Source organism: Camelina sativa, chromosome 6 (genome assembly GCF_000633955.1).
Source record: "Camelina sativa cultivar DH55 chromosome 6, Cs, whole genome shotgun sequence".
In the NCBI taxonomy this organism is placed as follows: domain Eukaryota; kingdom Viridiplantae; phylum Streptophyta; class Magnoliopsida; order Brassicales; family Brassicaceae; genus Camelina; species Camelina sativa.
In genome coordinates, this window is record NC_025690.1 from 17,534,219 (window position 1) to 17,550,440 (window position 16,222).

Here is a 16,222-nt window from a genome sequence, read left to right on the forward strand (position 1 = left end):
TTAAAGCTTATTTCGCAAAATTGTCACTAGTCCACCTAATTATTAAAGAAAAATTTAATAGGTCAAACAATATATAGATATATGTATATCCCACAAGAAAATGACTTACATTAAAAAAAAATGAATTTAAAGTTGTAGAATTGGTCAACCATGGTTGGATTTATGATCAGCTATATATCCTTTCTTTAAAGTTTCAATTCCTTGCAATTTTGCGATATTTGTATACGTTTTGTTTTATTGTTTGTAGGTTGGTGGTGTGGTATATGGGATTTAGACAGAAAACAAATCACTATAATAAATAATTTGTCCCACTAGAATATATAAAAGGAAACAAAATTAAATACGATGCCTCTCTCTCACTGGCCATAAATTTTGAAGCTTGACAAAAATCAATAGTGTGATTAATATTTTTATAGACCCAACAAAATACTACTACTAGTATAGTAGTATTATCTAAATTGTGTTGAATAATATATAGCTTATTATACATTATTCAGATATTTTACTAGCTACTATTATTGGTCACACGATAGGGGCCTACTTGCATTTATCATTTTATGTAACCCTCTATAGCATTTCCCTTTCGTTAATTTTTGATTTTGCTTCTTCAAAGTTTGAATTGTTTTAACTGGTTTATCTTCAGATGAGATTAGCGAACGCCATAATCCTTAATTAAGTATACTGGGTAAGTGAGTCAGAACAATGAGCTTAATTAAATTAGTAATAAGACGAACAGAGAGAGATGCTGAGTCAGAGTTCCGTACAATACTGCTGACGCGTGTCTTATTCACCTCTCTCTCTCTCTCTCTCTCTCTCTCTCTCTCTCTCTCTTCTCCACGCGGTTTCTCTCTCTACGCCGTCCTATTTATATAAGTATTTATCTCTCCTTCCAATTTCATCATCACATTTTTTTAATTCTCTCCTTCATCTCCCAAATATTTAATTAACTTAAAAAAACAGAGAAAGCTCTCTTCCCTTTTTTTTTTTTTTTTTTTTNNNTTCGAAATATTCCGGTGAGTCATGGCGTCGTCAGAGGGATTAGCGAGCGTAGAGCCGTGGTCATTCCGTCAAAGCTTCAACATAGATTCATGGCTAATCTCTGATTCCTTCTCTCACGATAGTGATATAATCGCTAAAGCTCTTCACAGATCCATCTCTACTTCAACTGATCAGTCTCCTCTTTCTCCTTCTTCTTTCTTCGATTCTTCTCCAACCGCCGCCGTCGTTGTCTCCGATCTTTCTCCTCCTCAGACTCTCTCCAACGTCTCTTTCGGCTCAGATCCGGAACTCGCCGCCGGTGGTGGAGGAGGGAAACGGAAACGTGGTCCTGGTGTTTCCGGTGGTAAACAGACGAAACGCCGATCTCGAGTTTCCTCTAAGAAATCTCAGACTACTTTTATAACGGCGGACGCCGCTAATTTCCGGCAGATGGTTCAGCAAGTCACCGGAGCTAAGTTCATCGGTGGTTCTCCTAACGGCATTTTCGCACCGCTTGTGAAGCCCGAGCCGCACAGGCTCTCTTGTAGACTACCACCGTCGTGCGGGAGCTTCGATCGGTCTTCTTCAGCTGTTCCCACGCTTGATACGTCGTCGTTTTTGTCTAACCATCACCAAGAGAACATCGCTACGGATTTGGGTTCTGTTTCAGCTCAGATCGGTTCGTTTCATCATCAGTCAAGTGCCGCGAAGACGACGACGACGACGGGGAACGTTGGTGGTGGTGGTGGCTCCGCCGTGGAATTAGATAGTTACCCGAGCTTCCCAACTCTTGAATCATGGACAGTTATGTAATTTTTAATTACTGTTTTTTTTTTTTGGGTAGATGTAATCCTTTTTACTTTTAATTAGATCTTTTTTTTTCCTTTATTGTATTTCTCTATGAATGATCTTTGTTTTTTCATCCTTAGCTTTTGTGGCTATGGGAGTCTCTGTGTTCATACTTTTGGGGGAATTATATGGTTTAATCAAAAAACTCTGTTTTAGTTTTTATCATTGAATTATGTATCGTTTCAATCAGCCTCTCAGTGATTAATTTTGGTTTATGATTGATTAATCACTGATAAATACTCTTGTGATAATAATATAAGGCCGTAAAGGTTAGAATGTAAGATTAGGATTTTTTTCTTCTCATCAGAAGAAGCTTTTAGTAGGGAATATCTTTGATGGTCCCATGAACATACATGTTGTCAATATCACACATAAGACAATCATTTACGTTATCCCCACTTCAATAATGTTTCCATTACTTGATACAAATCCATATGACCTTTTTTTTTTTTTTTCTTTCTTTTTCTTTCTTTTCCAAATCTTAACATGAACAGAATGAAGCATAGTAGTGTTAACAACAACAAATAATTTAGCACTAAAGAGAAGATTAGCTTTCAACAACTACTGCAAGGAAGGAGAGCATGTCAAAGTAAACGATAATGCGACAACAACAACCCCCAAGTCAAAAAGATTACATCGTAAAAAAAAAAAAAAAAGATAAAATAAACTCTCCTAATGGGTTTGGTGATCCGAAAACACACACTAAAGTTAAAAGACTAGTAATATACTTACTATGTATTAATTTATAGAAGAGTAATTACGAGAAAAGTCGCAAGCAATTTGAAGTTTATTCCAAGTTATTTTTTTCAAACACCTTCTTAGGGTCAGGGTCAGTTATAAAGTGAGTCAACGTCAATGCTACAAAATAGGAAGCAGTGATCATCAATTCATCATCAGTCGTGTTCTTAGTTTGACTGTTAATCGTCATTTTGCGTTGATTCTTTGATTCCTGAATTACACGACACACCACCAATCTCCCGTTTAGAGATTAAACTTGCCCATTATTAAACAAAACGTAAACTCTTTTTAAAAAAACACTTCGCTTAAGATATTCCGGAAACGTTTTAATCAAAAGGTTGACGCTAGATTTGTTGGATGCACTTCACACTTTGTTGTTGGATCTATTCACTGCAACTCAAAGGATAAATGAATATTGGTAACATGTTGTGTGGACGGTGGAAGAAGACTAACCGGGCAATTAATATAAGGAGGGACCATAGATTGACCAAAGCGATTATATAAATTTATATATACAGTAGTCAGAACTCAGAACAAAGACTAATGTGAAGGCGACAAATATAGAAATGGTTGTTGGTGGTTGCACCTGAGATGGGTTTATTAGGGATACTATTATCTACTTTGTCTCTCAATCAGATTTAGACACTTATCTATCGTCTCATGTGGGTCGGTCTTTGAACTTTTAATTACGAGGACGACACATAAATGAATATTATTCTCTGCTAGGAGGTATTGAGTAAGTTATTCCCTTCGGTTCTATGGTAGAAGTAAACAAAAAACAGAGTAGATAAACAAGAATTAGTGTGTTTCACATCTTCTACAAGTTGATCCCTACTTTATCTTTTAAAATCATCTGTTGATTTGATATTTTTTAGCCTACACTTTACTGGTGAAGCGTGTTCTGAGATCTGCAAACACTTCGAATAACATGAAATCTAGCTCTACAAGCTCACCTCTGTTTCTCATTTGTTTTTGAGTTATGTCGTTTTAACCAAGAAACCTTCTTAAGCAGCATAGGTTCTGCATATGTTTCAGATAGCTGGACTGATACAATAAGTAATCAATCAAGAAGTTCCAAATAGTGAAAAACTTAAAAATGCAGATTACAACACCTCAGTCTTACTATAAAATCCTATTCTACAAAAGAATGAATCCTTTGTCCTCCTTGGACAAATAGATAATCTGAATAAGTAAGTTTACGCCCAACAATATACCTATAGCCTAAAGACTAAATGTGGAAACATGGGAACTTCCAAATGATGCATTTTCAGAATTCAAGTATTAAGATGGATCCAACAACAAGTAAAGATAACGAGCTGCAAGGCAAAACACTTGTCAACAAGGTAATCAAAACAAGTCAATACAGGTTTCACAAGTATGGCCACAACTAACCATTTCTATACTGAATTTGAAGTATGGTTATTGTGAATTATAGACTATGGAAATAACAGATGCTGCTCACATTTGAGTTTCTCCAAAACAGAGCCACATTGCATAGGGTACAACAATAGTGTAGACATATACTTTAGTGGAAATCTATCTATCAGACTATCATGAGAAATTTCATATATTTAAAGCCAAATTGTCTAATTCTCGAGCTATAGCAGAGTTTCAGGTGATGGTGATTGTATACATCTGTGTAGCGCTTTAATGGCTGCTCCTACGGTCCTACTACACTCCATGTGACTATGTGAGCCCCATTGAAATGTTTGACTTCCATGTGAGTCCGGCTCTGCCACCGTTGTAAGAGAGACCATTGAGTCACAATGTTGCTGTGCTGTCCCCGTTGTAAATTGCTACATTTGAACGGAGCCGATCGAGAATTGTTAAGAAGGAGAGAAAGAAGGCACGGGAGATCTGTTGGCCACCATTGTTGGTAAGCCACCCGCTGTCATCGTCTAGACTAGAATTAAGGAAACCCTAGATTTCTTTTGTAACTTGTGTAGAAAGTTTCTGGATTGCCTTGTTTTTTGGTTTTTGATTGTGGAGTCATGGTGACGTAACTAACCACCGCTGGATTGAACTGTGAGCTGAACTGCCTCGTCAAACCGCCGAAGTAGATCCAGCGGTCGAGAGTATCGGCCGACAAAGGTAAACGGCAAAACTAATTCTTGTGTCGTTGATGTTGTTTGTTGTGTTTTGAACATTGAACCACAGAACCAGACCTAAACTAGCATAAAACCAAGCAACCTTATGTAATTTATTAAATTAATATATGTATACTAGATATAAATAATTCAATTTAATGGTATATAAAATTCTTTAATCAAAATAACCATATATATATAATTTAACTTAACAGCTAACGTACAAAATCATATATATTTGGTATGCTAAAATTAAAAAATCAATACAGGTAAATTTGTAATATTTATGAAAAAAAACTTAAAAAAAAACATTAAATATACAAAAAGAGGGTTATACTCGGTTCATTACAGTTATTTTAGGTAAATTTGTTAAATCTCATAAAATTCCAGTTAGTTACAATTAGCTAATCAAATATGATGGTGTGATCCAATTTAACCGGTTAGTTTAATGTCAACTTGATTAGCTGGTTTAATGATGGTTCACTATTTTTTGGCATCAGTTTTAGAAGTTCAAGAAGGAAGAGGATTTGGTTTCAAAAAAATCAAAATTGCATAAGGATTAGGATTTATTCTTTTGTGTTGATATATTTACACATTCTTATTCTCTCTCATTGTATCTCTTTTCATCTCTATCTTATAAACTTTCTGAAGTTCTGTTCCTGAACTTGAGAGAAACACTTTGAACCATTATAGTGAATTGTTGAGTTGAATCCAGTTCCAGACGTAGATTCATCACATCGAACTAGGTAAACAATTGCTTTTGTTCTTGCTTTCTTATTTCGTTTTACTTTTTCTTTGATCTGAGATTGTGTGATGGAACCCGGGACGATGGCCAGCATACGGACACGGACGAGGACCGGAGCGCGCAAGGAACCAAGGACGCGACTGCGTCCGGAACTAGACGGCCCTCAACCCAAGCACCGAACCTGATGCCCGGAGCTACAACAAGGAGCCGAACCGCAGCTAGGACCTCAAGGAAGAAGTGCCCGGCTCTCATCTTTGTCCAAGCTTTCGTTCAAGAACAAGAGACGCTTGATCACGGACCCAACGGACAGCCGACCGAGGCTCTTCTAACGGTCTTCACCATCACCCAAGGGTGAAGACCTCCAAGTCATTAGGGGAATTAGTACTCTTTTTCCCACCTTGGGTTTTTCCCAATGGGTTTACCAAGGGGATTTTAACGAGGCTATGATCCCTAGTGCATGGCCATGGTCAAGGACCACTTCGGCCACGTGTCCATTTTATCCTTAGTTTAATTTCGCTTATGACCGTTGTCTTTTAAAACTATTTCCTGGATGCTGCGTTTTAGTTTTACCCACATGTTTAGGGTTTTGAGAGTCCCCTTATGTAAGTCACCCTATATAAAGGGCCTAGACCTTATCATGTGAAGGTAGACTATCAATAATAAAGAACAAAGTTATCTCTTTCCTCTCATTTTCAGAGATTGAAACGAAAACCCTAGAAGCTACACAAACCGGGTTCGTAATCTTCTAGCTTGTCGTATCACAAGGAGAGTCATCCCTCGTGTGTTGCTACTTTGCTCCATCTCTATCCCCATATATCCGAGAGCCAAACGAGTCGAGCATCTCCTCGCGAATCTCTCTCCGTCCGTTCTTGTCGTTCCTTGGTGTCGTTTCCTTCCGTACGTCGCCCCATCCGCCGATTCCATTCGTTGGCGGCCCAACCGAGTCGTACTTCTGAATCGTTCCGCTGGGTTTGCTCCGTCCGTACGTCCGTGGTTCACGTCCGTAGTTCGGGGTCGTATCAGTTGGTATCAGAGCCGAAGTTCCTCACAAGGTTGTGTCTTTCCTCCCTTTTCAATCTTGATCTTTTCTAAACGGACACGCGTCACGGATCGACCGACAGTACCGATTGCCACCGTCCGACACGACCGTACGCCGGAGGACTTATCAACCGCCGCAGTACCCACTACTGACCGCTGATGGTATCACTTCTCCAACCAGCCACTGCGTGGACCACCGTCCGAACAGTACCTGGCCGCTGTCTGTACCGCAGCCACTGTCCGTACAATAACCGCCGTTCGTACAACTGATATGGCCGCACAACCTGGAGAGCCGCTTCCACCCCGGAAATCGGGACTGTCTTAGCCGAGATCCGGACTCAACTAGCCCAGCTAGGGAACCGACTACAACGGATAGAGGACGTACAACAACAACCCACGGCTCGTGGACTGCATGTCCAAGATCGCCAACTACGCTATGACCCGAATCTAGGAGGAACGTCCGAAGAAGACGATGGTCCATCCTACCAAAGGAGACGCCATCGTCTTAGGGACGAGCATGAGGACGATCAACCCTACCGTCCGGTCGAACCGGGTCACAAACTCACAGCCCCGACGTTTGCCAGAAAAGTTGAACCGGAAGCTTATCTCGACTGGGAGGGGAGGATGGAGCATATATTTCGCCTGCTACAACTATCCCGAACCCAAAAAGATCGCCTATGCAGCCGCCCAATTCACGGACCACGCCCTTACGTGGTGGAACCGTTCCGAAGTTGACCGAAGAAGGAACGGGGAACGTGCATTACCCCATTGGGAGGCCATGAAGAACGAGATGAGACGCTGGTACGTGCCACTGTTATACCACCGCGAGCTCCAGCGAAGGTTCCACAAGCTGTCCCAAGGAGGCAAGAGCGTTGAGGACTACTATGAAGAGTTCGAACATCTTCGCAACCGCTTGGACGACCTACAGGACCGCATTGCGCGGAAGGTGGAACACTTAACGTACAATTCGTTCGATGAGCTTTTGCACCTCGTGATGCAAGTCAAACAACAGATTAAAAGAAAGGCCAGCACCATCAACCGCTCTCGCACTCAAGGAACGCCGAACTGGTCGCCTAACTCGTCCCCAGGACTCGGAGGACATCGCGGGCAAGAGAAGTCTAAGGCTGTCGCCATTGACTCACGATTCAAACCAAGGGACCAGAACAAGGACTCTCGTACCGATCCCAGGCCGCAGCCGACCGAAGGGCGTAGCCGAGATATAATATGCTTCAAGTGCCAGGGTCGAGGCCACTATGCCTGAGACTGTCCCAACCCGCATACCATGACTATTACCGCAACGAGGGAACTTGAATTCGAGGACGACGACAAACCTGACGAGCCGAACGATGCTAAGGAGATCGAGGAAGCCATCGCCGAGCCTGACGAGAGAGTGCTGCTTATGATCCGGCGGGTCCTTAATACTAGCCAGTTTCCGGACGATACGTACCAGCGGGACAACATCTTCCACACGCGATGCACTGTAAGTGGAAAGGTTTGTGGCTTGATCATCGATGGTGGATCTTGCACCAACGTGGCAAGTTCCAACATGGTCAAAAAACTTGCTCTTAGTACCACAAACCATCCTAAACCCTACAGACTCAAATGGTTGAATGACAAGGCCGTGGTCCAAGTCACCGAACAGGTCACGGTCCCGTTTAGTGTAGGCCCCTATAAAGACCAAGTCTTGTGTGACGTGGTTCCGATGCAAGCTAGCCACCTCCTTTTGGGGCGTCCTTGGCAGTTTCACAAGCGGACCTCTCACTGTGGCCACACCAACCAATACTCCTTTGTGCATGACAACAAGCGTATTTGCCTAAAACCATTGATTCCCACACAAATTTGTGAGCTGCAATCGAAAATGTCTAAGAAACCGAGTACTAAAATGAACATCTTGATTAATGATAGTACGGTTAGGAGATCACTTAGTGACTCCACTTGTCAAGTCTTATTGATGGTCTTTAAGGATGTTGTGAGTATAGGTACAGAGCAGGACGCCGTCCTGGCCATGATAAAACCGCTCCTACGACGGTACAAGGACGTGTTTCCGGATGAATTGCCGCACGGTCTACCACCACTTCGCGGCATTGAGCATCAGATCGACCTCTTACCCAGAGCCCAGCTCCCAAACCGTCCTGCCTACCGCGTGAATCCCGAGGAGGCCAAGGAGCTTGAACGCCAAGTATCCGAACTCATGAAGCAAGGATACGTCCGAGAGAGCCTTAGTCCATGCGCGGTGCCAGTCTTGTTGGTACCCAAGAAGGACGGGACATGGCGTATGTGCGTGGATTGTCGGGCAGTGAACAACATCACCATCAAGTACCGCCATTCCATTCCACGCCTAGACGACATGCTTGATGAACTCAGCGGTTCCACCATATTCTCCAAGATAGACCTTAAAAGTGGCTATCATCAAGTGAGGATGAAAGAGGGAGATGAGTGGAAAACCGCGTTCAAAACCAAGCAAGGTTTGTACGAATGGTTGGTAATGCCATTCGGTCTATCTAATGCTCCCTCTACCTTTATGAGACTGATGAACCATGTCCTTAGGGTCTATATCAACAAGTTTGTGGTTGTTTACTTTGATGACAACCTTGTTTATAGTAAATGACTTGAAGACCATTTAGAACATTNCTTGTCAAGTCTTATTGATGGTCTTTAAGGATGTTGTGAGTATAGGTACAGAGCAGGACGCCGTCCTGGCCATGATAAAACCGCTCCTACGACGGTACAAGGACGTGTTTCCGGATGAATTGCCGCACGGTCTACCACCACTTCGCGGCATTGAGCATCAGATCGACCTCTTACCCAGAGCCCAGCTCCCAAACCGTCCTGCCTACCGCGTGAATCCCGAGGAGGCCAAGGAGCTTGAACGCCAAGTATCCGAACTCATGAAGCAAGGATACGTCCGAGAGAGCCTTAGTCCATGCGCGGTGCCAGTCTTGTTGGTACCCAAGAAGGACGGGACATGGCGTATGTGCGTGGATTGTCGGGCAGTGAACAACATCACCATCAAGTACCGCCATTCCATTCCACGCCTAGACGACATGCTTGATGAACTCAGCGGTTCCACCATATTCTCCAAGATAGACCTTAAAAGTGGCTATCATCAAGTGAGGATGAAAGAGGGAGATGAGTGGAAAACCGCGTTCAAAACCAAGCAAGGTTTGTACGAATGGTTGGTAATGCCATTCGGTCTATCTAATGCTCCCTCTACCTTTATGAGACTGATGAACCATGTCCTTAGGGTCTATATCAACAAGTTTGTGGTTGTTTACTTTGATGACAACCTTGTTTATAGTAAATGACTTGAAGACCATTTAGAACATTTGTCCTTGGTCTTGGACACTCTTAGGGAGAACAAACTGTACGCTAACCTTAAGAAATGCGTGTTTGGAGCTAACGAGCTAGTTTTCCTAGGCTTTGTTGTAAGTGCACAGGGGCTTAAGGTGGACAATGACAAGATCAAGGCCATTGAGGAGTGGCCAATCCCGTCCAATATCAGTCAAGTCCGAAGCTTTCACGGCCTGGCCAATTTCTATAGGCGGTTCGTGCGGGATTTCAGTTCGGTAGTTGCACCACTTACCGCCACCATAAATAAGAGCGTTGAGTTCAAGTGGGGGCCGGCCCAAGAAGCAGCCTTCCGCGAGCTCAAGCACTGACTGACACACGCGCTTCTATTGGCCTTGCCGGATTTCAGCAAAACCTTTGAAGTGGAGTGCGACGCGTCTGGGGTGGGCATTGGAGCCGTGTTGACGCAAGGAGGCAAGCCTATTGCCTATTTCAGTGAGAAGCTCAGCGGACCGACGCTCAATTACCCAACCTATGACAAGGAACTGTACGCCCTAGTCCGCGCGATGGAGACTTGGCAACATTATCTATTGGCCAAGGAATGTGTCATTCAAACCAACCATGAGACGTTGAAGCACTTGCGCGGCCAGACCAACCTTAAAAGGAGGCATGCCAAGTGGTTGGAGTTTATTGAAACCTTTCCATATGTCATTAAGTACAAGAAANGTGCGTGGATTGTCGGGCAGTGAACAACATCACCATCAAGTACCGCCATTCCATTCCACGCCTAGACGACATGCTTGATGAACTCAGCGGTTCCACCATANGGCCGACGCACTTTCACGGCGCCATACGCTGATCACCACCATGGACGCATGGATCCTCGGGTTTGAGCACATCAAGGACGCGTATGGGTTGGACCCGGACTTCGCCGACTGCTACCAGGAGCATGGTAAAGGGAAGTATACCAAGTTCTTTTTACATGACGGTTCCTATTCAAGGAAAGGCGTCTGTGCGTCCCAGCTAGATCGATGAGGGAGTTATTAATGAGGGAAGCACACGGAGGAGGGCTTACGGGTCACTTTGGCGTAGCCAAAACAATGGCCATCCTGAAGGAGCACTTCTATTGGCCTAAGATGAAGCGCATGGTAGTTGCATTATGTGCAGGACGACCAAGTCCACCACGCGTCCCTATGGCATGTATACGCCCCTTCCGATCGCATCAAGTCCGTGGGTTGACCTATCTATGGACTTTGTCCTTGGTCTACCACCATGCGACAAGAAAGACGCTATTTTCGTGGTAGTGGACCGTTTCTCCAAGATGGCCCATTTTATACCATGCAACTAGACCAACGATGCCATGCACTTCGCCAACCTGTTCTTCTGAGAAATAGTGCGACTACACGGCCTCTCCCGCACCATTGTGTCCGATCGCGAGCCCAAGTTCCTCGGCCATTTCTGGAGGACAATATGGAGAAAGCTCGGTACGCGGCTGTTGTACTCGACCGCGTGTCATCTGCAGACGGACGGCCAAACCGAGGTGGTTAACCGCACCCTCGGAGCACTACTGCGGACCACCATCAGCAGTAACAGGAAGACGAGGGTCGAATGCCTTCCATTTGTGGAGTTCGCCTACAACCTTGCCACGCACTCGGCCACCAAGAAGTCGCCGTTCGAGATCGCTTATGGGTTCAAACCGCTGACTCCTATGGACGTGTTACCCTTACCACCCGGCGAGGTAATGAACCAAGACGGCGCGAGCAAGGCCGAGCTTATCAAGCAGTTACATGCGGAAGTGAAGGCCAACATAGAGCGGTGTACCGAACACTATGTGTGGACAGCAAACCAGGGCCAAAAGACCATGGTTTTCAAGGAAAGCGACTGGGTTTGGTTGCACCTACGGCCAGAGCGGTTCCCACAGAAGAGGAAGGACAAGCTGAGCCCCCGCGGAGATGGACCGTTCCGAGTCGTCGAGAGGATCAACGACAACTCCTACCGCCTTAAACTGCCCGGTGAATATTTAACTTCGACCTCATTCAATATTTCTGACTTGGCCCTGTTTAATGTAGGTACCGAAGAAGATGTTTTGAGGGCAAAACCTTTCCAAGGGGGAGGGAATGATGGAACCCAGGACGATGGCCAGCATACGGACACGGACGAGGACTGGAGCGCGCAAGGAACCAAGGACGCAACTGCGTCCGGAAGTAGACGGCCCTCAACCCAAGCACCGAACCTGATGCCCGGTGCTACAACAAGGAGCCGGACCGCAGCTAGGACCGCAAGGAAGAAGTGCCTCATCTTTGTCCAAGCTTTATTCAAGAACAAGAGACGCTTGATCACGGACCCAACGGACAGCCGACCGAGGCTTTTCTAACGGTCTTCAACATCACCCAAGGGTGAAGACCTCCAAGTCATTAGGGGAATTAGTACTCTTTTTCCCACCTTGTATTTTCCCAATGGGTTTACCAAGGGGGTTTTAATGAGGCTATGATCCCTAGTGCATGGCCATGGCCAAGGATCACTTCGGCCACATGTCCATTCTATCCTTAGTTTAATTTCGCTTATGACCGTTGTCTTTTAAAACTATTTCCTGGACGATGCGTTTTAGTTTTACCCACGTGTTTAGGGTTTTGAGAGTCCCCTTATGTAAGCCACCCTATATAAAGGGCCTAGACCTTATCATGTGAAGGTAAACTATCAATAATAAAGAACAAAGTTATCTCTTTCCTCTCGTTTCCAGAGATTGAAACGAAAACCCTAGAAGCTACACGAACCGGGTTCGTAATCTTCTAGCTTGGCTGTATCACAAGGAGAGTCATCCCTCGTGTGTCGCTACTTCGCTCCATCTCTATCCCCATCTATCCGAGAGCCAAACGAGTCGAGCATCTCCTCGCGAATCTCTCTCCGTCCGTTCTTGTTGTTCCTTGGTGTCGTTTCCTTCCGTACATCGCCCCATCCGCCGATTCCATTCGTTCACGGCCCAACCAAGTCGTACTTCCGAATCGTTCCGCTGAGTTTGCTCCGTCCGTACGTCCGTGGTTCACGTCCGTAGTCCGGGGTCGCATCATTGTGCCTCAGTGATTGAGCTGATTTGTGTTGAGTTTTTGAGTATAGCCATAGAAACTTAACACGAACAGAACTGAGATAATATATATAGAGAGCCTACGATGTATTTCAGTTTTATTTTTCTTTAACAAAATTGTTCGTTTTCTTTCCTTGCTCGCTCTAGGGTTCCACAACAAATAGAGGTGATCATGAAGAGAGGACGTGAAGAGATGAGCGACAAGACCTCGCCATACAAGACACAAATTGGTCACAATGGATCAGTCTCCACAGGAGACATCATTATCCCTATCGACCTAACAGTGGAGATACTAAAAAAGCTCCCGAGCAAATCTCTAGTGAAGTTCCAATGCGTCTCGAAGGAATGGTCATTGATTATCAGTAGACGTAGAGACTTCATAGACTCGATCGTGAATCGGTCTTTGAGTCAGCCTCCTCGTGACGCCCATCTCATCTTCGATCACTACACTTCAGGCCAACCCAACGAATGTTTCTTAGTCTTCTCGTCTAATAATTTCCTTCAAGATACTGACAAAAAATCATTACTAATCCCTGAAGGGATGTATCAATACGTCCGGGGCTTGATTTTTTGTTGGTCAAACTTTCGTCGTGAGGCAGCTGTGTATAACCCTACCATAAGGCAGTCTTTTCACTTACCAAAGAGCATGGAAACTTCGAACATGGGCACTTGCTTCTTCGGATACGACCCTCTCCAAAGTCAATACAAAGTATTGTTCTTACCACTATACTACTTGGAGAAAGGTTGTCAAGTTTTCACATTGGGAGATCCCACATCAAAACAGTGGAGGACCATCCAAGGCGTTAGATATGATCACTTTCCATTGGTTGGTGCGATTTGCATCAACGGGGTTATTTACTACCGAGCAAAAACTTCAATATATAATTCTACGTCTACATATGAATTGATGAGTTTTGAGGTTCGATCCGAGAAATTTTGTTCGGTAGACGCTCCAAAAACATTGACGGATCGCTTTTCGCTTCTGATAGACTACCAAGGGAAGTTAGGATTCATGTGCTGCGAAAAGAGTGTGTAAATTTGGATTAGAGAGGATGGTGATCAAAAGACACAAGGATGGTCCAATATTTTCTTATATGAGATGGAGGGATTTGAAAAATGGTGCATTCCGGGTGTTACGCGTTGTGGTGAGATTGTTTTTGTGAATAGTGTGTACTCATCTGATGATAGGTTATGTGTCTTATATTATGATCCAAATCGAAATAGTATAAGATACGTGGACCTTGAAGGCAGTTACCCGATAGAAAGAAGGCGTCACGATTCTGTCATAATTTGGACATTTCCAGATCATGTCGATAATACAATGCGTTTGTCTTAGCTAGTTAAGAGATTTTCAATAGAACTTATGGTTTTCGATTTTGTTAAAGAGATTTTTCTAATTTGATAACTAATGAAACATTGAAACTGATTAAAGTAGAGATGGTATATATATTCAAGTACGTTTTCGTAATCCGTTTGTATGTTGGGATTTAGTTTGGAGAGAAAAAGTATAAGTAATAGTTTTGTTACATTTACGAAATGAATAAATGAATAGATGAATGAAAGAATGATACAAATCCCACGTCAGAAATGATACAATAATAAGTCACATGACTATACAAGCTTGAACATTATCATCGCTAAAAAGATGAAGAGCATTTTCATCAATGGTAGGTTGAGCTTTTTGGGATGGACGAGGATAATAACCGTTGATAGAAGGAGAGTTGTCATAGTAATCATACTTTCCACTATACGAAATCGTATTCTCTGGCTGATGATATATCTTCTGATCCGATTGTTCCAAATGCTGAGAAGGATATGTATAATAATCACCGTAATATCCATTGTAAGGAAAAGGCCAGAACTCAGCTGTTCGTCCTGTTCGTTTCACCATCTTTAGAACATCTTCCCGATCGACGTATCCCGTGACCGTCACTTTTTGTCGATCCACGTCTATCTCTACCGTGTCCACTCCTACACAAAATTTGATTATTAAACTGTTTTAACTATATCAATATGCATTAAGACTAAAAAATGATTGTATAACGATACTAATCAAGATATATTCTTATATCTATATCGCTCTTTTCTTACCATCGAGTTTGGAAATGGCTCTTCGAACCTTCCTCTCACATCCTTGGCAATCCATATCTACCAAAAGCTCCACAATCTTTATAACAAAAGAAACAGAATATACATTAGATAATGAGGAAAAGAAGACGACCGAGAAGGACATCATCGAGCAAAGAAATAGATGGCAATTTACAGATAGGGCGATTGGTAACCGAGAGTTTCCATGTATCCAATCAAGCATTGTCTTATAATTATGTTTTCTTCCGAGCTTCTCACGTTTAGTCTTAAGAAAATCTTCTTGCTTTCAATGTGATCTTTTGGTTGTGTAATATAATTAACGTGTATAAGATATGCTTATATAGGTGTATAAATGTCTGCGCGTATTAGGAACATTTGGTGTGTGATTCCAAGAAACCGCGTTTGCGTCTTGTGAGATGCAAAAAGCTTATGTCCTAAGTCTTACACATTAATACTATATCTTGTATTATTTCGGTGTCGTCAGAGTTTCACATTTTTTTATTTATTTCAGTTTAATTATTGTGTCTTATTACTAGAGTAAGGGTTTACCAAAATAATTATATCGTATACCAAAGAATTAAACCATTAGCTTAACATTGGAAAATGATGTGTTTCAGTCTTTTTAACGTTAATTATTTTTATCCGGTAAAGTCAAGAGTCAAGACATTCCACAAAAAAAAAAAAAATCTACATCTTTGTTCTTGAAATTTAGATTCGTTGGATATTGAGAAAATAAGACCGACCAATCTATTTTTTGATTAGTTTTGATTAGCATAAACCGAAGTGGCAACATAAACCGAAGTGGCACCCATATTCAAAAGTCAAGATCTCCATGCCTACCAATTACCAAATGTTGGAAATATACAGAATATACAGACACATATTAGCTGATTAATAGGAAGTATATGAGTCGTGTGAATAGCCCAAATATTTGTACAAATACATGCTGGAACTGCCGTCTGCCAGATTCTCTCATATTGTTCAGAATCGACTTCTTGGCTTCTGGTGCGTGAATATAATAATTTTTTTTTAGAAGTATATTTGAAATGAAAAATAACGAAAATATGAATATGACATTTGCAAGTAGATAAAAACAGCAAACAAATCGAAACACGGAAACAAAATATAACTCGCTTTACCACTAATGAAAACAAAATCAAAAGGGTAATACAACACATTATGATATATGCAACTTGTCACTTGTGTATTCTATAAGTAACAGTCTCAGAAACAAAAACTTTGAATTTTGAGTTACGTAAATTACCTAGAAGAAGCATAATCAAAAACCATTACAATTTCTTGAACCTAAAAATATAATACAAGAATGTC

At 42.6% G+C, this 16,222-nt stretch overlaps 2 protein-coding genes and 1 pseudogene across 2 annotated transcripts; 2 read left to right on the forward strand and 1 right to left on the reverse strand.

Annotated features, from left to right (window-relative positions):
* Positions 984–2,042, forward strand: LOC104791977 (calmodulin-binding protein 25-like). Its single transcript, XM_010517989.2, has one exon. The coding sequence runs from the start codon at positions 1,021–1,023 to the stop codon at positions 1,789–1,791; it is 771 nt and encodes a 256-aa protein (XP_010516291.1). The 5' UTR covers positions 984–1,020; the 3' UTR covers positions 1,792–2,042.
* Positions 12,947–14,141, forward strand: LOC104791978 (annotated as a pseudogene).
* On the reverse strand, positions 14,334–15,183 carry LOC104791979 (heavy metal-associated isoprenylated plant protein 20-like). The gene is made up of 3 exons (XM_010517991.1): positions 15,069–15,183; positions 14,897–14,972; positions 14,334–14,776 (listed from the first exon to the last, which is right to left on the reverse strand). Exons 1-3 carry the CDS (start codon positions 15,114–15,116, stop codon positions 14,409–14,411), a joined length of 492 nt encoding a protein of 163 aa, XP_010516293.1. The 5' UTR covers positions 15,117–15,183; the 3' UTR covers positions 14,334–14,408.

Excerpts from the sequence above, each read along its gene's own strand:
- LOC104791977 (XM_010517989.2), top strand. The coding sequence starts at position 1,021 with ATGGCGTCGTCAGAGGGATTAGCGAGCGTAGAGCCGTGGTCATTCCGT.
- LOC104791979 (XM_010517991.1), bottom strand. The coding sequence starts at position 15,116 with ATGCTTGATTGGATACATGGAAACTCTCGGTTACCAATCGCCCTATCT. Across the intron at positions 14,973-15,068 it reads GGTTACCAATCGCCCTATCT|ATTGTGGAGCTTTTGGTAGA; the intron begins GTAAATTGCCAT and ends TTTGTTATAAAG. Across the intron at positions 14,777-14,896 it reads AGCCATTTCCAAACTCGATG|GAGTGGACACGGTAGAGATA; the intron begins GTAAGAAAAGAG and ends AATTTTGTGTAG.